Below are 26,345 nucleotides of genomic sequence, written 5' to 3'. Positions count from 1 at the left end.
CCTCTTTTGAGTTACAAGAAGGATGAAGATTTCATCCCTGTATAAATATTTGCCTGCTGAGTTAAGGTTAGGGGGATATCGTTATAGTTATAGTGTAAAGAAAGTTTATCCTTACAATCCGGGGTAGGGAAGTTAGCTATATAAGCTATACAAAAAATAAGCTCGATACTAATCATGAGGAGTTTCATATTGATTAGGTCTAGCTTTGATCCAGAAAGAGGGTCGTCCTTCAAAAGAGATTTAGCTCTTGTAGGGAGAGTTAAATCTTCTATGAAAAATTGTTCTTTCTTGGTCTCTTCTCGGTGGTTAGCTAAGTAGTCTGCAACTGTGTTAGTTTCGTAAAAAAGTGTTTGAAGTTAATATTGCCCTGATTTTTTGTCATGTTGATCTGTTGAATGAGATCTTGACTTGCCAAGCAATGCAAATGTCACCATATATTGATCATGCCAATAGTAATTTAGAGTCTGATTCGGTGTTGATGTTTTGATAACCCTTGTTGATGCACCAATTCAACCCCATCAAGGTAGCTTTTGTCTCTGTGATATTGTTGCTGCACTGTCCATAGTAGGCAAAGAAAGCCATCAAGAAATGCCCGTTCTCATCTCTAAGTATTCCTCCTCCTTTTGAGCTGCCTGGGGTGCCTTTACTACATCCATCTGTATTTAATTCAGAAAAGATAAATCAGGTTTGATCCATTTTATACATTTAATATTGATTTTAGGCTTAAGATTTTCGATCGTATAGCAGTAGTTATGCCAGGGGCCATCAATTTTCAGAGAAGTAAATTGAAAATTAATGATCAATCTAGCAAGGTAAGTAATTTGATCAATGACCCTTCTCCGAGTGTATTTGATGCCTTCATATCTGTAAGTACGCCTTGCTTTCCATATTTCCCAACAAATAATAGTTAGGAGGCATTGGAGGATCATAACATGGACTTTGCTATTAGGCTTAAGAAGCCACCAGTTCATAGTAGTCACCCTGCTATCTTTAGCAGACGAGATAATACCACAGCTAACACCAAAAAATTTCACTAGCCCTGAAAAGATGATTGGTGTTCTCAATCTTTTTAATTAGTTACCGACTGTTGCTATACTACGTATGTAATTACCTACCGTAGCTATACTATGTATTTAAAGAAGAGTACTACACCGTAGAGAAAAATACATTGAGAACAAAGTTTCCTTCTTCTCCCTCAATTTTCTAAATTTGGCCCTCTCATTCTCCAAGCCTGCACGAGCCGCTCCGGCGAAATCCGAAATCCGACCAACTCCCACCACGAACAACACCAATGAAGATCAACTGCTTTCCCTCTTTCTCGCCCTTTCCTCATCACTATAAGGCTCACTGCCTATGTTGATGAAACCCGCTGGAAAACTCGAGTTCCAAATCGGCTTCATTATCACCTCCACCCCGTCGTCATCTCTGGCCGAAATCTATGGCTAACCAACCATATTTCTCATATCTGAGTGTATTTTCTCTTATCTGAGTGTATTTATCAGATTTGATTGTATTTTATTTCTTGTATTTCTCAGATCTGGCTGGATTTGAGCATATTCGTCATTTTTATTGTGAATACAGTGTATCTTTTTGTATTTTCGCCTGTATTTCTGTATTTCAAAGGAGATTTTTATATTTCCGCCAGTATTTTTTTGAATTTTGTTGTTTGAATACAACCGATTTGAATAAAGTGAATTGAATACAATGTAATAGTAGCTACGAATGAATGCAGTAATTTAAACATATCTGAATATCCCTGTATTTTTTTTTTTAATTTTTGTTGTTTGAAATATAGCCGAATTGAATACAATGGAATACATCCTACAAGGAATTAGTAGCTACGAGCCGTAAACAGCTAAACTATAGATAAAGCTTATTAGAAGTGTCGTAACTATAATCAAGTTTACTTCGTAAGTTATAATCATTTACGTAAGTTCCCCTTTTTTAAAACCTTGAATTGTTTGTATTAGATTGGGCTGTCAATATGGGCTTGGTCCGTTTGTCCGGTCTAGCTTAGCCCGTGATTTGATAGGCTGAACTGAGATAGTAGAAGCCCATTTAAGAACGACGCTTTTTAGCCTGGCCCTAGTAAGTTTGTTAGTCAGTGAGGCTTGACTGAGGTTGGACTGAACCGGTCCCTGGGCCAAATAAAAAAATATTGAGAAAATTACAGCCAATTACCATTCGACCATCTAGTTTACATAATATGTACACTACTTTATACTAAATATACATCTATTATACATACCAAACATATACATACCTATACATATAATTACATACCTATACATAACATATACAACCGAAGTGTATAAATAGTATATACTTCGATCATATTTGGTAAACTAAATGGCCAAAGGGTACATTTACATAAGTTTCTCAAAAATATTTACACAAATGATCATTGTGACTAGGGGTGTTCAAATGAGACCGAAAAACGATCCGAACCAGTAAACCGAGTCAAACCGACTTAATAAACCGAAAACCAGCTCGGTTTGATTTGATTTGGTTTTAAATTTTAAAAAATCGATAACATTTAGTTTGGTTTGGTGTTACACACAAAAAAATCTGAACCAAACCGATAAAATATACATATTTAAAATATTATATATATTAACTATATTTTATCTATCTTCTTCATAATTTAGGGCATTCCAAGTTATACATACTCAAATAATTAGAGAAGAAAGTCTAGCCCATTTATGTTTAAGGTAAAATAATTAAAAAAAAGCACTAAATGTAAAAATGGAATTTTCCCTCATTTAGTTTTTCATCTCAAATTTAAACTTTTCTTAGTTTTCCAATTGTTAATATCAACCTTCAATTATGAGTAACACGATATTCACTTCAGTCAAAAGACTTCATTTGATACATATAACCAAGAGCTTCCCACTAAGTAAATACATAGGTAGATTCAAGAGGCCAATTATTTCCTCTCTGATTTCATCTCTCAGTCAAAGATGTTCTGGATATTGTCTCAAGCGTATGTCAATATTTCTTGGGAACTCCGTTATCCATTTATGAATAAGAAATTTTTGTGCCTCACTTGTACTATCAATTGTTTTGCATTATAAAATACATCCTTAAAATTCGCAAAACCCGAATCAAACCGACAAAGCCGAAACCTATAGAATCTATACTATAATGATTTGGTTTGGTTTGAATATTAAAAAAAATGACTTGATTGGTTTGGTTTGATTTTAACCAAAAACCGAGTCAAACCAGACCATGAATACCCCTAATTGTGACCGGTTTTGTGAATTTTTTGACACCCAACTCATTATTTAGCATTTATAGCAATCCACGTAAACTTAAATAATTTCAAAACCAAAAAGAAAACCGGAGTTTGAACTACTATCACAAGAGAGTAATGGATGTGTTGAGTACTTCGTACGTACCACACTTAGATATAAACAGAAACACATAAATGTATAATTTGCTTTTGGTCCTTTTTTTTTTTTTTTTTTTTTTTTTTGGCGTGACCTTGTCACATGTGAGATTGTAGATGATCCGATTTACGGGAATTAACAAATACTATATTGGCTTAATGCATATGCAGCCCTCTAAACTTGCACCTTTTTTTTTCATTTTGACACTTTAACTAAGTATTGTTCCTATTGAACTCCTGAACTCGTCCTCAAGTGTGTCTATCAAATAAAATCCGACTTAAATAGCATTTTTCAAATAGCATATATGAACCTATTCCTTTGACTATCTAAGCATACTGTTACAAAACTAGCCATCTAGTCAATGGACCATCTTAAACCCAAATTCCATATATTTTTCTTCATTTCCAGAAACTTCAAACAAGATTGTCTTCTGTAAAGTATAAATCCCATGTAGTTTATCTTACAAAATTAGATACCCCGCAACAAAATCTTTAGAATATTTTTAATTATTTGACTACCTAAATGCAACAAAACAGTAACACCTATTAGAAATCAATTCAATCAATGATCAACCAAAAAACCGTGGCACATGAACTGGAAGTTGGTAATTAAGTAAGAAAATGACACTAATGAAACTAACTGAATATCGGTTCGCGCATACAAAGAATAATTCTATCTTATTGCAAAGTTTGCTATGTACGTCGAATTGTGTTTGATAGACACACTTGAGGACAAGTTTAGGAGTTCAATAGGAATAAAACTTAGTTGAGGTGCAAAAATGGAAAAAAGGTGCAAGTTTAGGGGGCTGCATATGTATTATATATGTACGTACCCTGTTGGGTTGGATTATTCCTAATTTGTCCAAGCTCTGGTCTTCAATCAAATTTTGCAAGAAAGCCAAATGTCATACATTACTGGTGCGAATTAAACTCAATGTCCAAATACAAAATGGGTTGATATAGTACAGGTTGTTCACCAAACCACTTACATTTTAAGTTTTACATTTGTGTATTTGAGTTTTGAGACAAACCAGAACCTAGACTTTTTTTTTATTTTTATTTTTTAATGAAAAGATAAAATGGACTATTGGTAGCCCACCAACCTAAGGCAAGTGCTGCTTCATTTGACGCACAAGTCAAGACCGTACCAACCCTACCAATTTCATGTCCATTTAAGCTCAGTCTTTTCTCCATAGAAAACATCAGCCGGTGATTATAGGCTATAGGCAATTCAGTAGAATTTTTTGTAAGTGGTGTTAATATTTGAAAACATGAATAAATGACAAATTATTATAATGACAAGCCACGTCATTTTTTATATTTATATTCGATATTTTTATATTTAGTAAAACATTTAATGAAACGTATCACATGATGCCGCTTGGAACAAGGCATATTTGCCGTGCCCGTAAACATTCATTCACGTATTACGCATATATCAATATATTTTAACATGTAATTTTTCCAGGCTACTAATTAATTTCACATTTTATAAATGATTATATATAGTTATCTTTTAAATGACTTGATAACGTAATTTTTTATTTTTTATTATTTTATTATTAAATAGAAGTTACTCTTTTTTTTCCTACCTACGTGTAAACTTTTGGAGGATGCCGACTACTCCACTTGTATGTAGTTCAGTAGTTGAGGTTTTTTAACATATTACTTTGCATGATGAGTAACACGCATAGATCATTATCCGTGGATGATTTTCTTAAAGTGCTACTAACCATTTATTACGCTGACAATATGAAAAAAATTACATTATCAAGTTAATTTTTTACTTTATTCACATATGGATTTCACGCAATTTTTTATAATCTTGAAAATATGATAAACTCTCTTTTATAATAGACAAAACTAATCTGATAATATAAAAATACATTACTGTTGTTAAATAAGTTACACTCCTAATCTATTTTTCCACAAGACATGCACAATGGTAATGAGATAATTAAGTGGTGTCAATCATTTCGTTGAAAAGCTTAAGGTACACTTGTACATGAGATAATTTTATTTATTAAGTCTATTACTCTACGTGTGCAATGAATCAAAATTTAATAACCTTATTACTAGCTCGAAAGTTCACAAGGGTTAGACCGAACCTTTCAAATTTGATTAAAATACGGAAAATTTAGGCCATGCATGTAATTTTGGTCTTGCTTAAAGTAAAATTAGACAGTCCTGATGATGATCCATATGAATTAATGCCCTCAAAATCCCATATTAGTTATCTTAGAGTATACTCTGAATCTACATGATGTGTCGGTGATCTATAATTAGTTTGAGCCCTTAAAAGTATCTATGAGTAGGTAAATAATAAGAGGAAACTTCTATTTATAGAAAACGTTCAAGAACCACAATTTCATAAAGGGAACAAGAAGCCATTCACAATAACACGATTCCCCTCATGCATTCGATAAAATTCTTAATGAAAAGCAAAACTATTTAATTTCACTCACCATTCGCTCTCTTCTCAACTAAAGTGGGTGGCATTTATCTCATTTTTAATCTGTCTTGAAAAGAATATCATTTCTCAATTTATTCTTAAGTGATAATTTATAGTTAGATAAACGTTTAAGACTTGTTTTAGATCATTCAAAAGTATTCATTCCTTTCTTAAATTCTACGCAAGTGAAATACATAAGTTAGGACCAATGAGTAATATATTAGAGTTGAGGCTCATCTACAATGTTGGTTACGGATTCACGTGAACTCAATAACTTTTGCACATACCATGTATATATATTAAAATTTTCACTTAATAAATTATTACTACCATTTGATTTTAGTTACTAATTCACGTAAATTCAATAGTGTTTGCACAGATCCTATAATATATCCATTAAATATGTATAACTATTAGATCAAGAATCCAATTATTATTATAGTGTTAACTTGCAGTCATTAGAAAAAGTACCTCATAAACTTTAAATCTGCCTTTATGATTGGAAACAACCTACTAATTATCAACTCAATTAATAATATACTCTTTTCTAGCCCTCTATAAATAACATAGACCCCCTTTATCCTACGTACTCAAATCTGCCATTTGAAAGCTCTAATCTGGACCTATCCCTCATTTCCCCCTTCTTCTTCTTGAACTCAAAGTGTCTAACTTTTGTTGCTAATATAACATGTTGTGTTGTCGTTCAATATTATCTTTACATGTGCTCTTTTTATTCTATGTTGTTCTTTTATCCGAAGGGAAGATGCAGCTACCAAAAAACTTGAATATGAAGGCCGTTTTTATGTTCGGAGATTCCATAGTTGATCAAGGAAATAATAACAATATGACAACCATAGCCAAGTGTAATTTTCCACCTTATGGGAAAGACTTTGTTGATGGAAAGGCAACTGGAAGATTTTCGAATGCCAAAACACCGGCAGACTTGATAGGTATATCCATGATCTTAAGCTAATTATAGTTAGGGTGTGTCCGGTAAAAAGGAAATTTTTTTCAGAAAACGTTTTAGTTTCTAATATTTCCATTTTCCTTTGGTCAAAATATTTTCGAGAATATTGAAATTCCAAGTTCGTCTCCTTCCCATCCACCCAACCTCACTCCTTGAACCTCCCGCCACCGCCACCCACCCCCAAACCCCATCCCACTTTATAGTATTTTGCTAGATTATATGTAAATGTTTTTGGGATAATATTTTTCTGCTTACTTACCTAATACTAGGAAAAAGTAAGAAACCGACTACGAGAACCCTGAGCTCCCAAATGCTAGTTCAAAGGGAGAAGGATTATCCAAACCTTATAAAGAGTCCATAATTCTCATCCGTCACCGATGTGGTATATTCTCTTCACCTTCCTACGACACATAAGCACAGAGTGAAGCTAAAACATGAGAGAGCAATTAAAGATTATATATTCAATATAACAAACACACCATCTTATTAGTCATAGCCCGAGAGACCGTTTTGCATTTGAATGTCTACTAGAAGTAGCTGTAAATATGAGTAATTTTGCCAATGCTCACTCAACTTTTATTTTACTACACTAACGTTACTAAATTATTCTTTATAATAAAAAAGTCACTCAACTTTACTGAGGTATTACAAGGAGTCGTGACCAAACTAATATTTATAAGAAACAATTCCCTAAACTTTGCCTAATTGTCACAAAAAGTCATTAAACATTTTTTTTTTAATCAAGAAGTCATTCAACGTCTTTGCCTAAGTACCGTATGAAATGTCTATTTTATTTCCCTCTAATGACTTTTAGTGATATTTATAAAATGTTGAGTTGCCTTTTTAATTAAAAAAATAGTTTAGTAACTTTCGTGATATTTAAGTAAAGTTGAGTAATTGCTTCGTTATAAAAATAAGTTAAATGACTTTAGTGCAATAAAGTGAAAGCTGAGTGACCATCAATTGCTTCAACATATATAATTTAAAATATTCATCTTTTTCTTGCAAGATTATCCTTATAAAATATAAGTTTAATGTCACTTACACTTAATTAGCTACATACAAGTGCAATTTTTAATCCTTAACGGGAGACCATTAATCTGAGAAATTCCATTTTAATATTTGCTTATGTTAAATAGAGTTATGACTTAACTGTGATATTAATATCAGTGGAAGAACTTGGAATTAAAGAGCTAATGCCAGCTTATCTCGACCCCAAATTGCAAGCTGAAGATCTTAAAACTGGAGTAAGTTTTGCATCAGGAGCTTGTGGATACGACCCTCAAACAGCTGCCTTTATGGTGGGTATTTTCCATTCTTGAATTTATGTTTTATTAGTACAAACGACTCAAAATATATTTACACAATCAGATAATTTGAAACTAATACTAACATTCAACTAGGTATCTACTTAATAATCTGTTTGGTCAAGCTTCTGAGAAGTCAAAAGTACTTATTTTAGAGAATTGAGGTGTTGACCAAACTTCTAGGGAAAAAAAAGTGCTTTTGATTAATAACAAAAGTTGTTTATTACAAGCTAAAAGAAAGTAACTTTTTCTTAAAAGCACTTTGAAAACCTTGGTTAAGCGCAAGTTGCTGACAAAAGTAATTGCAAATTGATTAGTCAGACATACATTGCTAACCTGCAAAAGTACTTTTTCAAAAATACTTCTATCAATTTTTCCTTCTTCAAAATAAACAAATTTTGAAAGTTTAGCCAAATGGGCGAGTATAAGTTTAATTAAGTGATCACCTTTTAAACATACCCTGAGCGTGTAATTATTTTTTATACCTTCGATTGATGAAAAGTCATTTTCATCCTTTACTGCAACAATACTATAGTCAACTTAGTAAGTTCGAATGTCATCATAATCTTCTAATTACATTTTTACGTATGGATGAAAATGATCAGTCAGTGATGCCACTATCTACTCAATTAAATTATTTTCAAGAATATATTGGGAAGCTAAAGGGACTGGTTGGAGAAAAAGAAGCCAACAACATACTAAACAACAGCCTATACTTTGTGGTAGCTGGAAGCAATGACCTTGCCAACACCTACTTCACAATTGGATTTCGCCAGAAGCAGTATAATATTAACTCATATACTGATTTTATGGTGGATGGAGCTGCAGATTTTATCCAAGTAAGTACAGTCGTAACTTGCTATAACGACACCCGCATATAACAACACCCCTCTTTAACAGCCAATTTGTTTTGGAATCGATTTTTTATGTTATATTTTACTTCTCTATAACAAAGATTTCATCTATAACAAAGAACAATCAACTTTACAATAATACACTCTTTGTAAAATTACCCCCCATATAACTGTTATCTTCTTTTTTAGGTAATATAATAATTAACCATCTTTATAAAAATAGAATATCTATGATTACCAATAATAAGTGTAGAGATTTTGACCAAATATTTGATCATTTAATACACTATTACAACAAAAAATAATATTATATGAATATATATATTTTCATTATTAAACGATTTTCCTTCATTATACAAAGTGTGATTAAGCTTAGAATTCGACAATTAAAAATGAAAAATGGATTTTATGCATCTTTTTTGCCTATAACAGCGAAATATTATTTAAATGTCAATGCTGTTATAATTGTATAACAACCATTCTCTATAACAACTGAAAATTTTTGGACCCAGCGATGCTGTTATAGAAAGGTTTGGCTGTATATGAATATATTTTTCTCTATTGCAATTTATGGTGCCTATGTGTAACGGCCTAGATTCAATTGTCAAAGGTATATTGTCTACTTTGGATCTTGAGCTTGAGAAATAGCCCACGCTGATCATTTATCGATCATGCATATAAAAAATAGTCATTATCATGTGAAAAACTCCGTGACAACATCCTAGAATTTCACTTGCGGACAATGTCTCAATTATACAGACTGAAAATGGCTATTTGGGAAAACTATATATATACATATATATACATACATATTAAGGAGAAATATTTATGAAACGTGACGATAGTTTTTCTTATTTACAAAACATAACGATATTTTACGAAACATGACGGATTTTCATATATTTTATTTTCAGAAAATATTTTTTAAATTTTTTTTTAATATTTTATATATATATATATATATATATATATATTTTTTTTTTGCTCAAAGGCTTAAAAAATTACCTCAAATTTTTGTGTATGAAAGCTATATGAAAAATGTATGAAATGTGTATGTGTGAGCGAAATTTTTAATATAATTTTCATATACAAAATTGTGAGTGAAAACTTTAAGCCTTGAATATTGTATGAAAGTTGTTACAATGTTGTTGTAGTTGTATTAATTTTCCAGAAACCTAATATGAACTTTATATACGAAAAATGTGAATGAAATTCTAAGTCTTGAGCGAGATATACACATTTCATACCATTTTCATGCATAAAATTTTGAGCGTAATGTTTAAGCCTTGATCGAGAAATACACATTTCATACGTTCTTCATACATAAAATTTGAGCAAACTTTTTAAGCCTTGAGCAAGATATACACATTTCATACACAAAAATTTGAGCGATTATTTTAAGTCTTGAATATTGTATCAAAGTTGTATACAATGTTGTTGTAGTTGTATTAATTTCTACGTAAATCTAACATGAACTTTATACACGAAAATGTGAGCGAAATTTTAAGACTTGAGTTAGATACAAATTTCATACTGTTTTCATACACACAATTTTGAGCGGATTTTTTAAGCCTTGAACAAGATATACACATTTCATACCGTTTTCATACACTACATTTTGAGCAAACTTTTTAAGCCTTGAGCGAGATATACACATTTTATACATAAATTTTTGAGCGAAAAAAAGTATTTTAAGAAAAATAAATATATATATATATATATATATTTTTTTAAAAGCATGTTTTGTAGAGGGGTTCTAATGTTATGTTTTGTAAATATAAAACTATCGTCACGTTTCGTAAATATTTCTCCTTAAGATATATATATATATATATATATATATATATATATCGTAGTTGTCCCTTGTGGATTTTACCGTTTTGGTCCGACCTCTTTGGTATATATATATATATATATATATATATATATATATATATATATATATACGTAGTTGTCCCTTGTGGATTTTACCGTTTTGGTCCGACCTCTTTGGGCCAGCTCAAGGATTTTAGGCCTTACAATTTTTTCTTGTTGGACTTTAACCTAATAGGCGCCCCCGACAGTTGAATCCTGAACTTGGCCTTATATGACCCTCTCCTTCCATTATGACGTCTGATTTGCCTAAGGCAAGTTTCACAAGGAACATTCTTTCGAGTTCAAACGCTACTGGTTTGTGGGTTCGTTATACTACACCCACCCCTTCTCGGAACTAGCGTCCTTGTGGAGTTTTTACCCACCATTGTACTAGGGAATATACTGACTCGAATACCACCTGTAACATTCTAAGCCCACAACAACGGTATTGCCGCTTTGGCGCAATCCCTTTGCATTGGTTCACATTTTTGTGAGACAAAAAATAGTCTCACACAGTCACAAAATTATTTTTTTCCCGCTAATTTACGTCAGTAGATATTTTGACTTGAGTCAGCACATCAATTTGCTATTATTTATTTGATTAATTCATCTTTTAATTTGTAAGGAATTGTACAAGTTGGGAGCAAGAAAAATAGGAGTTTTTGGGATTCCACCAGTTGGTTGTTTGCCATTGCAGAGAACAATAAGTGGAGGTATAGCTAGACTATGTATAGAGGAATACAATGAAGCTGCTCAATTGGCCAACACTAAGCTTTCTACTGCCATTAATGATACACTATCCAAGAAGTTGCCTCACTCCAAGCTGGTTTTCATTGACCTCTATGATCCTATGCTTGATCTCATTGTCAACCCTCAAAAATATGGTACACTTTAATCTTTTCTAAATACATATTCTATGATCATAGCATATGTTTGGTCTCATTGCAACTTTCAAAAGTAGGTAAATTTTGAATCTTTTTAGGCCGAATCCACTAACTTTTGTTCAAGTCATGCATATATACTCTATTGCTCGGACTCTTAAAAAATTTTGCTGCCTCCGTGTCGGATCCTCCAAAAATGCACTATTTTTGGAGGATCTGACACGCACCCATCGGAATATTTTAAGAGTCCGAGCAACATAGCATATATATGTTAGGAAATAAAAAATTTCGAACCTTGTAACTCAAATTGTTGGTGATTCAGTGGTATCTCGAACGCATAAAGTTTAAATTTTGGATTTGTCTATGATGGTGGAGGCGCTTTACTATCAGAGAAAGCCTCACTTGTTGTCTAATTATTTGTCTCTTTTTTGTTAATTTGTTTGTTTTTAATAGATTAACTAACATTTTAGCTCTTAGGATCTCTATGTGAACACCACTGTCATAAGTCTCCAACACAGGCAACGTAACTAATCTCCAAGCTACAACTTATTGACAAACTAATTAAGGAAAGTTAGATTTTGGTCTAACTAAATAAGGGAAATGGGTTTTTTGCAAAGGGTGCAATGAGCTAAGTGGTTGTAGCTAGAGATTTGGAAATATAGGAGGGAAAAAAATATTGTTGATGGTTATATCATATACAAACATTGATATCAATTCAACAAGTTGAAAGGAGTTATTTATGGCATGAAAAAGATTAGTTATATTTCTCACTACTGAAAACTGAAAGGTGCTAAATGTAATTCTTTTATGTATATACATTTTGGTACATTGGTGTTGTCCAGTAAGTGAACTTATTTGAAATCTGATGATGCTATCAGGATTTGAAGTGGTAGATAAAGGATGCTGTGGTACAGGAAGCATAGAGGTGGTCTTTTTATGCAACAGATACATGAGTAGTACATGTGAAGATGACACAAAATATTTGTTTTGGGATAGTTATCATCCCACTGAAAGAGGCTACAGGATCCTAGTTGATCAACTGATGAAAAAGTATATCAATAGTTTCACATAAACATTGAATATCAAGATCCAGGATATTGCTTCCCCCAGACATTGGGAAAAAGCTCACAAAACAAGTGTGCGCCTTTTCGTCCGTACTTCATCACTGTCCTAATATCTGTATTGATTGAATTTTTTTTTGTTCTTTTATATAGAATGTGTTTGTGTCCTATACTAGAGTTTGAACCTTTATACATCTTATGTTTTTTCCATTTAGATACCTAAAGGGTTTTGTATTGTTGAGATTTAAAGAAATCCCGAGTTTGTGCTTACTTTATATTAGGAATCCAATGGCAAAAAGCTAATTACATGGCCCTACCTGCGTTTTTATTTTGTACATAGACGATCTCTGGTTATAGAGCTAAAGATGTAGCCGCTCTCCAGTGGCAATTGGCAAGAAAGTAAACAGAATCTTCCTTGTAGGGTAATTCAATCAGCGTGTAACTGGAAATGCAAGTTACAATGTCTAATTTTGCTACCTGAGACAGTTTTCTAAGTGATATATATGTCAGTGAAGCAACATATTATTACAAAGGTTTAGTGAAGGGGGGTTGCAGATTAGCCCATAAAGTTTTTAAGCAATATAGGGAAGGTAACACCCACCAAAGCCATATAATACAACCATTCATTTATGTTAAAGAGTCCCAAATTGGTCGACGAAATGAGCTATGGTCTTCCTTGATCTTATGCTATTCTTATCTCACGGAGGCTGGAGCTAACTTGTATTAGACTCAAGGCCCATTTTCTGTACAATTAACTACAACTTCCAATGTACTATTGCACCTGGATATTGGCAGCGCCCATATCTCCTAGCTTCTACTCAAACTACACATGTATGTATAATCCAATAACTCTAAAACTATATCTGAATTGCTGTAATATTGGATATTCTCAAAATAAATGACTCTGGTTTTCCTTGTGTGCTTTGTGATCCCACTAATCCTCTAAACTATTCATGATTATCTTAGATATATGTTTTTTTGTATCATAGATATAGTATTTTCTCTTTTGCCCTGTATAGTTTTCCGCTTGGTCATGCCAAACTGAATATAAGTCCCAACTAATAGGGCAACTTAATCTTTTTATATTAGCAGCTTCTGCAGAAGCTTGTAATGAACTATGGGCTTATTCTTTAGTTATCACGTTGTTTCTATACTCAGAATGTTGTTACAGTAGCCCCTTAATCACGCAACATCATTTCCGAGCACAAATAAACATATTGGTATTAGTAGTATTAATGGCATTATGAGAGTAATCACTAGAAAGTCATATTATTTGTGCAGTATAGCATGAGTACTAAAAATGAAGGAAATAATAGTTTTCTTGGATAGTCCATGCCTACTGGTTGTTGCAAATCTCTCTACAGATAGTGATTTCTTTGGCCTCTGTGATAGTCGTCTCTTTGGCATCTGTGGCCATTTTAACTACTTTTTTCTTGAGTTAACTGTTCTAGCTAATGTCTAAATTAGAAACTTAGTCCAACTTCCATGTTCTTTTTGTACTATAATTCCAACTTAAGGTAAGTTCTTTATCAGGGAGGCATCATCAATGACTTTTGTTCACATTTTCTGTGTTGTTGCTGTGCACTAGTCCAAGAACAAAGGCAAGTGGAGATGAGGAGATTATCGGGTGTCACTTCTTTACCTATCAGTTTTTTCTTAATGTGACTAAAGAGGATCAAGAAGAATATAATATTCTCATTTTGGTAGCGTCTGTTAAAACAAGACAAACATGCTGTTATAAACCCCTCACCAATGCTTCTTTTCTCAGAATAACACACTTCACCAATCAACAAAATAAATACAAATTAAAGTTCCCAATTACAATAATTACTTGGCCTGATCATGTGAAACAAATGTTATCACCTAACAAATCTGCAGTCCGGCCTAACTTCTTGTCCGGTACCACTTATACTACTCATCTTGATCATAGAATTGGCAAATGCTTTAAAGAAGTCATCCTGAGAGGTAGCATACTTTGAAACTAATCTTTTTGTCCTTGAATTTGTGAGCAGAGCTTCATCTGAAGAGAAAAGGCCCTTGCCATTCATTAGTAGCTTGTAGTAGGCGTTGTCGAATAAAGTTGTTGTAGAATCCATTGTGGCGCCTGCATTTCTGACCTTGTTGTGCGCGGGGCAAACATTCTGGAGACTGGCTGCAAATGACGCTTGTAGTGTTGGATCAACATTGTGACTGTTGTCGAATTTGTGGATTCTGTTTTGAAAGGAAGAACAATGAGAGAATCCAAGAGTGTGCCCTCCTGTTAACAGAAACCAAAAAAAAAAAACTCTGTTACTAAAGTAAATCTTGAGTTGCTGTAATCAATGTAGGAAATTGTGGAGGCCAGAAAGGTGAGAAATAGAGTCATATTCGATATTTACATTTTGATAGGTCCAACCTTAAGTTTCTTAGTATCGAACTCATTATATTCCTGAAATGATAGTTTCAGAATTTAAGAGCCGTGAATGCAACCAATAAAAGATTACCTGAAAGTGCAACCAAATCATCCAAAGAAAGGCCTCTTTGAGCAAAGTTTTGTTGGAGTTGAGAAAAGTTGAAGGTGGGAGAAGGTAATTGTCGGGTTTCTGTGGCTTTTGAGATTCTTCCATCTTTTCTACCTTTTGGCACTTCCCAACTAGGACCTCCAGACTGACACAATATACATATATTCATTAACGGAGAAGTAATATTGCCTTTGTTTGGCTGCTAGAAATATTTTTAATGGTAATATCATGTTTAGTTTATATTAGAACTTACAAGAGAAACAGCATCACGAGCAGCGAGAGCCACAATATCAGCACATGAGACAACTCCAGGACACAAATCCTCGATTTGTTTCTTAACAACGTCGATGACATAGAATGCATGCAATGAGATGTTAGGGGGTCCATCTTTCTCTGCTTTGTTGTTTCTTGTTGAGTTCAGCAGCACAGATCCATCACAACCCTTTTATATACATAAAAACATAAGTATATAATTAGCTACTATGTATATATAATTAGTTATGATACTCTGTCCATCATAAGGAAAATTAGCTACTCCTACAACATAAGATGATCATAACAAAAAGAAATAACTAATATATAATAGTTGGCGAAATACGATAATTATAGAGCGACGTTGGCTTTAAGTGGTAAGCGCCTCCAATTCCAAGGACCAGGGGCAGAGCTAGGTTCAGGCAAGGGAGTTCAATCTAATCCCCTTGTTTGGAAAATTATACCTTTTTGCAACTATATGGCAAAAAGGAATTCTTTCGTTATATAAACGTTGAATCCCCCGACATTAGGAATGTTGTAGTGTAGTGGCAAGGGGGGGTTCAAAAGTTGTTTAAGTGACATGCTCAAATCCTAGGTATGACATTTTAATATCTTTTTAAAATCCCATATATGAATTTCTGGCTCCCGAATGATGAGTAAATGAGGGAGTTTAGTGCTCCATTGAGCCGGGAAAAAATGTTGATAATTATCTAACTAGAGGAAAAAGGTAGAAAAGAAGTGAAAATTTACTCTAACGAAACAATCATGGAAGTGCATCCTTAAAAGTGCTGCTGGAACTGTTTTGTCATTCAACATAGCTTTCTTGACAATTTTTGTGACAGTTGACTCGGCGTTGGGGCATGTTTGGTCGTAGTAATTTGAGCTCAGTGCCTTCACTGCAGTGGAAAACAATGCAAAAACAAAGAATAAAGCAATAAGACATCTTGATACTGCCATCATAACTAAAAAAAATGGCAAAATTATCTTATCTTTTCTTTATGCTTAATTTGAATTGGGACTACGCTGTGAGACATTATGATCACATACAATGTGCATTTAAAGGGAATGCTTTGTAATAGCGGGCATAAGATTACAGAGAGAGTTGTTACTTGAATTGTTGGTTATGTTTGTTAGCAAGTTTGGTCAGCTAGAACCATTAGAGTGGTATGGAATTGGAGTAGTTTAACATTCTTAATTTAAATTCTTCTTTGTGAAGCACGTTCATATTCTTTAACCTGAGTGAAGCCAATTCTAATGTTTACTGATTTTGGTTGGCATATAGAGACAAAGGGGTTGTTTGGTTCAGAGACAAGTTATACAAAGATTAATAATGTACGAATTCATTATAATGCTGAGATTGTAATGTAGGAATTAACAATGCATAAATTCTAATGTAAGGATTAAACTATCTGCTTTATTTACTTTTCTTTTTAAGTAAATAATCATTTAATACATAAGGTTTTTTTTTGACCATTTTAGTTGGTTTGATCTCTATGTACTACCAACCCCCGTGTTCTCAATCCACTTTCGATCACATATAAAATAAGAAAGCAAATTTAGATATTAAGCCTATGGATTATTTTGACGTAGTGTCACATCCATTATTCTGTGGCAATTGGTTCATATTAAGTGTAAATATACATTTTTTAAAAATTCAAACTTAGATACACAACTCAATAATTTTTTTTTAAATTCAAGCTATATAAAAACTCAAGCGGATGAATAATAAGCGAAGATTGGTTTGGTAGAAGGATAACTCATTATAGTCTCGGGATCATGATCCTGAGATTATAATTCCACATTCTATGCAGGATACCAATTTAGTACCAAGACTTTGGCATAAAATTTATAACGATTTTAAACTAATAACCAAACACGGGATAAATGTAATCTCAAGTTTTATACCGAAAGTAGTATCCTAAACCCGTTAAGCAAACGACCCCATAGAGTTGACCCTCAAGTTTTAACAACCCTAGGCTAGAGAATGTGGTTGATCACCATAAACAACAATTACCCAATTATTATACCAAAGAGAGTATATAAAATAAGAGAGGATAAGTTGTTGGTAGGTAGGAGAATTCTGTAAGCATGCAGTGGCTTTAAAGTTAGTTAAATCGCTTCTATAATATAAGTCAATAACGAGTTCTTGTCATTAGGTCACAAAAAGTGGAGGAACAACAGTTGCTAAAGTGCTGTTTATGAGGCAAGCAAAATGACCAACCTTTTCACTTACTTTAAAAGAGGAATGTTATTGTTACATTGGTGGGTAGGATTGAACTACTAAAGCATAGATTGATTAATAACATTTTGTCATGTTATACTTGCAATGAGAGTCATAATATTCAGAAAATTCTAATATCATATGACCATGTTTAGGAACATATTTTGCTTGGTCATTATGCAAATTTATTATTGTCAGATCATAAATAGCGGAATCTGGCCAACTACTCCTTTTGTCACTATCATAGTCCGGCAGAATACTTACTCACATTTGATATTTATACTAGTCTAATAAATATACCAATATGCAACTTTATATACAACTGTTAACATTAATATGACCTAGTGGGCAGACGTTCTAGGAACTAGTTATGAAAGAACAATTAATATTTGTAACAATAATCAAGAAAGACCTAAAAATTTAATCATAATTAATTAATATATTTCGGTAAAAACATTAGATGTGCATAAATCTTTACTTTGCGTCAAGTGACTTGAATCAATCCATCATCTCACCCAAAGCAAAATTTCTGATCTATTTTGAAGTAGAGAAATCATGAACCAGTAGCCATTAAAGAAATCTTTAAGTTTGAATATATACTTCACTTCTTCCAACAATTCTTGGATACAAAACAAAAATGTTGTACTTAAACAAGAATATATATGGTATACAAGATGTATAACATGAAAATGGTCATATTACAAGGGTACAAGATCAGGAGCAAACTGAAAGTATAATTGATGCAGCTAGACAAACTGTCTTATTTATCCTTTCATATAGTAAAATACAATCTTTTAAACTACCCCTACTCGCATCAATAATTGATTTTCTGTTTTTTCACCAGCTTTATTTGGACTATAGTTCATGGGCTTACTTTACCAATTACCACCAACTCCTCAACAGTCAAACCACTCCATAATTAATCTTCAATTCCTCCTTGAGTTTTTTTTTCTTCCAATAGTATGTATAATAATTGAATAAAAACAAAAGAAAAGGGGGCGGGCTACTTTCTGTAAATAGTAAGCACGCCGCAGCCCTATAAACCCAAAAACTAAACTCTGGTTAAAAGACATTCTTTGAGCATTTTCTTGTATATGATCAGAATTGAATGTGACTTGAGAATGTTTGCCCAAATTTCCAACTAGATGGAACAACATTTAAGAATGTTTTTGTGACACCATCAGTAGTAGTGACTTTAAAAGATATGGATTGTCCATCAAGATATGCATTGGATTGAAAACTTGCACCCCAGTTCCTAGACATGGTTAGCCAGTTTGTGTTTGACCCTTTGATTTGAACAGATTGAACAGATCCTGCCCCTCCTACATTGCTTACCAAGACTAGTTCAAAATAGTCCCTTCCATTTATTGTGAATCTAACTCCATGCTTCTTCTTGCAAGGTACCCTGCCCCACAAAAACATCAAATTTGTCAAATCAACTTGTCTGATTGCTCAAGACTATATAAAAAGACAACATCCTATTCATCAATTAATGCGGGACACTTTAACACTCCTCGGAGGGCGGATAATATAATATGAAGGCCCAACGCTGACTAAATCAAGAAATAAAGTAGAAATAGCACCCGCTGGCCACTTTACGGCCGTGTTTTTGAAAGATAGCCATAGTCTTGAAATTTTTAATTCCACAAATGAAGCTCCATAGCACTGTCCCGTAATTTTGCCTATGAAGCTTGAAAATTTGTGACAGTGACTTTCTTATGAAAAGTGACTATTTATAAATTTTACCCAGAAATAAGGTTGAGCCTAACCTTGATATCATGTAAAGATAATAGACCCCGGACGGTCGGATCTAACTCAATCTAAAGAACTAGCTCATGAGGTTAGATTTGTCCAAAATCATATAAGACGACGACAACTAATTCTCTCAATTATGTGGGATAATTTGAAATTGTCTTCATATATAACTTTCGTGTTAATTGGAAAGAATCTTGAGAAGACTTAATCTAAATAGAACTAATATTCTCATCTAGAGTGAAGATTATATCACTCTATATATGAGTAATATATAAGTGAAGAATGACTACCTTTTGTAGAGCACAGGAACAATGCCTCCTTTGTAAATGCCAATCTTTTCCCAAGCAGGTTGAGCCATGTCAAAATGTGGACGAGGAGGGTTGCACCATCCTCCATTGTTACTAGGAAGATTGTAATTTGGTGGACAAAAATTTGTAGCTGTAATTGTAACAGATACTCCCTTCTTGCACCATTTAGGGTCTGCGTTATAATCACATATGATTTTGTAGCATTGGCCACATGATCCTCCATCATTGAACAATGCTGTGCTCAATGCTGCAGTCCTAGTTCCATATCCTGTTGAATACAAATTGCCATATCCACAAGCACCCCCTGTTTTTTCAAGCCACAAAAACCAATCACTTGTTAATAATCAAGATTTTAGTTCAGGTAGTAGCCTGCTTTGGTCAAGTTTCTGAGAAGTCAAAAGTGTTTATTCTTGAAAGTTGAGGTGTTTGACCAAGCTTCTAAGATTACTTTTGAAAATTGAGGTATCTAGCCAAGCTTATGAGAAATCAAAAGTGCTTATTATTTAAAGTTGAGGTGGTTCGCCAAGCTTCCAAGTAAGTCAAAAGTGGTTACGTTTGAAAGTTGAGTTGTCTGACCAAGCTTTTAGGAAAAAACTAAGTGTTTTTGAGGACTACTGGAAGCTGAAAAAAAAGAAAGTAATTTCCCTACAAACACTTTTGGAAACTTAGCCAAACGCAAATTGTTGTTCTAATATTAGCGAAAGTACTTTTTAAATCGAGTAGCCAAACACAAATTACTACTCTCAGAAAGTACCCTTTCAAAAAACACTTTTGACAAAACGGACTATAGTAGGAAGTTCATAAATGTTGTCTCAGACGTTAGGCAGATCCGACATGTAAGTAGTGGGTGTACTTCGACTAGAACTACGTATACATACATGTATGTACACAATTTGAAGATATCTTTTTAAAATAAGTGTATATATATTTAGCGATGCATGCATTATCTGTAAATTTTGAATTCGTGTCTGAGTACGTACCCATTGTGCCAGAAGCATCAGCTCCACCATAAAATGTGGCATGAGCACTTGTCCATCCAGATTGTGCTGTGAAAGCATTTGCACTTAAGAAAAGAGTGCTCAAACCAATTATAAATCCCAATGCTAAAATGCCACTGTTGGCCATTTTCTTAGCGGATACCAATAGGAGAAAAAAGAATGAGATATTGGCGGATGAAAATTGAGGAATTATATTGGAACTATGATGAATTCTACAATATTGACATAGCCAAGAACAAGTACTATTGCTACTTAAATAGGTGTACTGTCTATTAAATACAACCACCTTACATGTGATCACTGCAACTAGGTGTGAAAAAAAAAAAAAACTAAGACATTTTATTATAAAATTGAATTATCTCTGCAGAAAACTGAAGAATTCAATTATTCCCACGTTATATCACCTCTTAACTTCTTAGGCCACATGGGAATGCATCTAAACCCATCTCAATTTGGTCAATTTGTCATATTTTTCTAATGTTTTTCTTGGTTCTTTATGAAATTAAGTTAACACATTCAATGTTTTATTACCATGTAGGGAATAAATTTTTTCTGTCAAATTGTGATGCTACCTCACATGGCTTTGCTCTGTCCCATCATTATGATCATCTGTAAATGCACATGTTCATACTCTTGTCATTTATATACTTGTCTAATTTCCAAGTATAATTAAATAGGAGGATATAATGTTACTCCTATATAAGTAGCATATTGGCTAGCTAGGGAGCTTATTACTTTCTACATTAGATATTAACTACTCCATATAACTTAACAATCATTAGTTACTAGAATAAGATTGTTACATAAGATCCGTAATATTCTTTTTGTTTAAAAGAATGTCACGGTTACTTACTATTAGGAGGGTCAATAACTTTTTCCAATTCACTACAATTTTAAAATACATTTAATTAGTATCGTTAAATATTTCAAAAATACAAAGTTCGTCAAATAGCTTAGAAACGATATCATTTCTAAGAGTTTAAGTTCTATACAGTGATAGCGTAAAAAATGAGTAAACTTCAAGGGAGGTAAGTCAAGTTTAACTTCATATCACAAAAGTTACTTTTCCTTTTTTCATTACATAAAATTCACTTAACTAAACCCATATCAATTCAAAAGTCACTTTGGCTTGAAAATGCACAAATGCGGTGAAAATTCCTCAGATTTATTTTTAAGTATGTATCATCCGCTAGTATCATTAAATCCAAAGTCATGTGCGGCAAATTTTTAAGTTGCATGCCACATCAGCTTTAGTGGGTCCACTTTGCATTCTAAATTAATTAAGCCATTCAAACTCATTTGTAATACACAACCATTGATCTAAAAAATGGTTAGATCGTTTATTAGGTACGTAATTGCAGTAAATTTTTTCATAAACATTATTGATAATCTAATAAAAATGCTTAACTACCCTACTATGTAAATTTTACTACAAGTGTAAAAACAAAATATACACTAGTGCATATAGCTTAAATCCAATTTCTTAAAATATAAAGTTTGCTAAATAAATTAAGAAACCACCGTCTGAGACACACAGAAAAAATAGGGCATTAATTGATTCTTGCCCACCGTATTCGGTATGTATGTGTCAAATGGAGTACATATTTACTGGAAATCCATCCATTCAAGAATGTACGATTGATATACGTCCACATGAGATGTCTTGTAGGCATGTCTTTTAAGTCATTATTATTGGTGTTTGACATACGTACATTTATTTTCAGAAAGTAGTCAAATAATAAAGTGGTATATTAAATACACTCGTAAACTTATCCGTGAAAGATAAGTATGGCAATTTTTTTAATAACAAGCTCAGGGAGTAAACTAGTTATTCCCTCCGTTCATCTTTATGTGATTTAACTCGAAGTATGAAAGTTAAACTAATCAATTTTGTACGTGAATTCGAATAAAGTCTTTAATTTTTTTTTGAAATAATATCTATATGTTTAGAAACTATACAAAGATATTGTAAGTGACAATAATTGACAATATAAAATATTTTCAAATGTTCTTTGAAAAAATAATAATCAAAGAAAGTATCATTTAACTGTTAGCATTAGCTTAACAAATTTATGAAGGAATCCAATTAATCTGAATCTTCATTTAATTAAAAGTATAGCCAAATTAAACAAAGAAGTTAATCAAATTAACTTATAATTGTGTGGTCGGCACTGGTTGGTTGATCGTGCACTTTCATGATTGATTCCAAGTTGTTTTCCCTTAATAGACGGCATGCGTGTAGGGAAAAAGAGAGTTTATTTTATCTTTGACACATTAATCACTATTTTCTCACTAAATTTCCCACCGAAAAATGTTTAGTAGCTATTCTCATCGAATGTCGGTGAAAAAAATCTAAAAAATAGTGTTTTTACATGAAAAAATTAGAAGTTTCCCCGACGTTTCTTAACTGTTTCACGCCGCTTTTTCTAGTGAAAGGCTGATTCGGTGGGGTAATGAGGTGCAAGAAAAACTTAACATATGCAAATTTGAATCATAGGATTCTATATGCTTAAGGAAAATGGATTTGCAGAATGAGTTGGAATATCATGTTTCATGACACAAATTTCTCATGTCGACGGAAGAAACTTCTGTTTCTAGCCGTGTTCGACTTTATTGATAAAATAATGATATATATCCTTGAACATGAAAAAAATTAATCCGTTTCAATCTTAACAACTATGAACTGTACATGTGATTATCCTCTCCACCATAAAGCACAGCAAAAGCTTATTCTAAAGTACATTAAAGGGAGCCACTTTTCCATGCACAGCGAAGGAGCTAGAAAAAAAAAAGGTTTCTTTTAGCACAAAAAAAAAAAAAAAAAAAAAAAAAAAAAACTAAGTCGATTATTCCCTTTTTATGATGTGGAAAAATAGAAAATATTTTTGTTAGGCGAAGGATGATTATGCTTGTAAATGTTGATAAGATCAAAGTTTAGACGTCAACTATCTCTCTTAATTATTAATCAATGATAACTGACAAGAGAATGAAAGTATTTTTTCACGTCTGATTTACTTTTAATCATTCTTCTATTAGACACATAATAACCAACAATTTCATAGGGATGTGACAATAGAGAGCAGCAACTCATTCGATATTTACACCAAATCTATTAAGCAATGTATATGTTTCACACATACACATTTATCACTTAATTATAATTAATGTTAAGTAATTTTCCCCGCGATTAAATGATATGTATTTCACTTTAATTTTTAATAATAAAAATAAAATTATTTGATTTGATATAGACATGCAAGTAAGTATTTACCAAGTTTTGTCCGTAGATAACCAGGTCAACAACTAATAACTAGATCTCGCTGCTCCAATCAACTTTTGACACTATTTCCATGTAAATCATTCGATCACCATGCACATAAAGTAAAAGATTTTAAAGTATTAGAGAACTTGCAATTATTAATAAACTCGAGCTATTCAGAAATTATCATTGACAGCTTCCTGAAAATATGATAAGAGCTAGGTGAATTGCTAATTAACAAACATTTCAAGCTGCATTCGTTATAAGAAAAAAGACTAAGTTTAGGAATAGTACAAACTTTGCTAAGATATTTTTAGTTGTAGGGATAAGAAAATTATTTAAAATTCATATTGGCCCACTAGTCTATCTGTTTACAGTACATCAAGATCCAGCTGTACTTGGAATCAGCACAAACAAATTATTGATGAAATTGATATTCTCACATCAGTAGATTGAAAAGTAAGTATAAATGACGTGATCTTTTTAAAAAAATCATTTACACAAAATTCACTAGTTAAAGTAAGAGATCAAGTTGTACAATTAATACTTCAAAAAGAGGAATCCAGGTATACATTTGTACTATATCTTCATCGTCAGTTACCCCTAAAAAAATAATAATAAAGTGAGCCCCATACTAAAAACATCAAGCAATATTAAAAAAAAAAAAAAAAGTAGACCCCATATTAAAAAATCAAGCAATGTCAAAAAAAAATGCATCCCATATTAAAAAATCAAACAATATTCATGTAATTCTCAAAGTATCCCCATTAAGTCAATAATGGTGGATCCATACGTATCAACCCATTTGTGTCAACCAACGAAATTAGTGGAGCAAATGAAATTATTTCTTCAAAAGGTTAAGTAGTCAAACCATACAATTTCCTTTCTTTTCTTGTATTAGCCTGAGATCTAATCTAAATATTTAACTGTTGTATTTGCTATTCTGCTATGTCATTTATTTGTTATGTTTACTAAATAAATATACTTAAAATATTTATATTTTAGAATAAGATAGAATTTAATTACTTTTTCATTTTTATTCTTATTCTAATAAATGTGAAAAGAGATTAATGTCATAAAAGAAAAAATAATATTTAATGGAGATCAAATAATTAATAAGGTAAATTAGTCAAATTATACTTCTAATTGACGTTTCCTTAAAAAATCATGCAAAAGACAACATGACAAGTAAAATGAGCTAAACCAATAATATTTACCAAAAATTAAAAAATAGTAGTTCTTCGTTTAAATAGAAAATCAAATTTCTACTTTGTTTCGTTTTAAACATGTAAAATTAATTTAATATTTTGAATTAGAATTATCCAAATCAAAATTTGATAAAAAATAAGAAGTATTGTTTAGGTCCAATCTACATACATTAACAATAGAATATTTTACACCTTTAAATTAATTAAATCAAAATTCAAAGTATCAACTGATGCTTAAATATTGTTATTGTTTTATCTCAAAGAGAGGAAAATAGTTTCCTTTTTAACAAGTCTTCTCTTTTAAAAAGTATTAATAAATTTTTGCCAACTTTGTATTCGTAGCAAATACTAATATAATAAAGTTTTGGATACGGAGCATAAAACTACAATGTTATATTAATCGTGTTTTGAACATAGATGTGTATATATATATATACTTATATATATATAAAACGACCTATTAAACTTATGTATGTTTATTAGCAATATAAAATATATATATATATATATATATATATATATATATATATATATATATATATTATCACTAAACATAACTACATACAAGATATGTGTTTTTTTACATAAATGTCTCTCTTTCCTTCAATGCCGTAGAAAATGGCCCCGTCAAATTTGATATATTTTGTTTTGTTTTAAATATTAATAGGCATTGCCTGACACGGTATACATAATATATCTAGTAGTAAACAAAAAATTAAGCTCCATGAGAAATAATCTCATAAAATATAAAGTGATTCTTTGATATTGCAAAAAGAAAAAAAGTCAAAAGGAGGAAAAAGAAGAGTGCTGGAATTCAAATTTTATACGAACACTGTTGTGCAATTTTTGCATTTTTAACAAAAAGGTGTTTCTAATGATTAATGATATATCCACAATAACTGATGTCACAATCTTTCAACCTTTTGAATATTCCAGCACCAATAATTTCATTTTGGTTGTTTATGAAAGAACTTGAGCATCCCACAAAAATGTTCATCGTAATTGGTGGAATGGCTCAGGACTTAATAGATTCCTTTTAAAAAATTATATAACTGGTGATTGATAAGTGTATTATTTAA

At 32.1% G+C, this 26,345-nt stretch overlaps 3 protein-coding genes across 3 annotated transcripts; 1 reads left to right on the top strand and 2 right to left on the bottom strand.

Moving 5' to 3' along the window:
* The first annotated feature begins 6,425 nt into the window (after positions 1–6,425).
* LOC132040844 (GDSL esterase/lipase EXL3-like) lies at positions 6,426–13,598 on the top strand. Its single transcript, XM_059431524.1, has 5 exons — positions 6,426–6,790; positions 7,978–8,108; positions 8,720–8,953; positions 11,448–11,706; positions 12,582–13,598. Exons 1-5 carry the CDS (start codon positions 6,529–6,531, stop codon positions 12,773–12,775), a joined length of 1,080 nt encoding a protein of 359 aa, XP_059287507.1. The 5' UTR covers positions 6,426–6,528; the 3' UTR covers positions 12,776–13,598.
* Positions 13,599–14,457: 859 nt separating this feature from the next.
* Positions 14,458–16,521, bottom strand: LOC132039955 (peroxidase 64). The gene is made up of 4 exons (XM_059430519.1): positions 16,268–16,521; positions 15,519–15,707; positions 15,248–15,410; positions 14,458–15,021 (listed from the first exon to the last, which is right to left on the bottom strand). Exons 1-4 carry the CDS (start codon positions 16,475–16,477, stop codon positions 14,624–14,626), a joined length of 960 nt encoding a protein of 319 aa, XP_059286502.1. The 5' UTR covers positions 16,478–16,521; the 3' UTR covers positions 14,458–14,623.
* A 1,954-nt stretch (positions 16,522–18,475) lies between these two features.
* Positions 18,476–21,056, bottom strand: LOC132040822 (expansin-A11-like). Its single transcript, XM_059431501.1, has 3 exons — positions 20,782–21,056; positions 19,784–20,105; positions 18,476–19,143 (listed from the first exon to the last, which is right to left on the bottom strand). Exons 1-3 carry the CDS (start codon positions 20,924–20,926, stop codon positions 18,837–18,839), a joined length of 774 nt encoding a protein of 257 aa, XP_059287484.1. The 5' UTR covers positions 20,927–21,056; the 3' UTR covers positions 18,476–18,836.
* Between the last annotated feature and the right edge of the window lie 5,289 nt (positions 21,057–26,345).

This window comes from Lycium ferocissimum, chromosome 12, assembly GCF_029784015.1.
Source record: "Lycium ferocissimum isolate CSIRO_LF1 chromosome 12, AGI_CSIRO_Lferr_CH_V1, whole genome shotgun sequence".
In the NCBI taxonomy this organism is placed as follows: Eukaryota; Viridiplantae; Streptophyta; class Magnoliopsida; order Solanales; family Solanaceae; genus Lycium; species Lycium ferocissimum.
Note: the sequence above shows the minus strand (reverse complement) of the source record. Positions and strands in the feature narration are given on the sequence as shown.

What these genes read in the sequence shown, in the direction of transcription:
- LOC132039955 (XM_059430519.1), bottom strand. Translation starts at nt 16,477, where the DNA reads ATGATGGCAGTATCAAGATGTCTTATTGCTTTATTCTTTGTTTTTGCA. An exon ending in TCCATGATTGTTTCGTTAGA is followed by an intron (nt 15,708 to 16,267) that starts GTAAATTTTCAC and finishes TGTATATAAAAG; the next exon opens with GGTTGTGATGGATCTGTGCT. An exon ending in CTCGTGATGCTGTTTCTCTT is followed by an intron (nt 15,411 to 15,518) that starts GTAAGTTCTAAT and finishes ATATTGTGTCAG; the next exon opens with TCTGGAGGTCCTAGTTGGGA.
- LOC132040844 (XM_059431524.1), top strand. Translation starts at nt 6,529, where the DNA reads ATGTTGTGTTGTCGTTCAATATTATCTTTACATGTGCTCTTTTTATTC. An exon ending in AACACCGGCAGACTTGATAG is followed by an intron (nt 6,791 to 7,977) that starts GTATATCCATGA and finishes TATTAATATCAG; the next exon opens with TGGAAGAACTTGGAATTAAA. An exon ending in TGTCAACCCTCAAAAATATG is followed by an intron (nt 11,707 to 12,581) that starts GTACACTTTAAT and finishes TGATGCTATCAG; the next exon opens with GATTTGAAGTGGTAGATAAA.
- LOC132040822 (XM_059431501.1), bottom strand. Translation starts at nt 20,926, where the DNA reads ATGGCCAACAGTGGCATTTTAGCATTGGGATTTATAATTGGTTTGAGC. An exon ending in TGATGCTTCTGGCACAATGG is followed by an intron (nt 20,106 to 20,781) that starts GTACGTACTCAG and finishes TTGAAAAAACAG; the next exon opens with GGGGTGCTTGTGGATATGGC. An exon ending in GTTCCTGTGCTCTACAAAAG is followed by an intron (nt 19,144 to 19,783) that starts GTAGTCATTCTT and finishes TTTGTGGGGCAG; the next exon opens with GGTACCTTGCAAGAAGAAGC.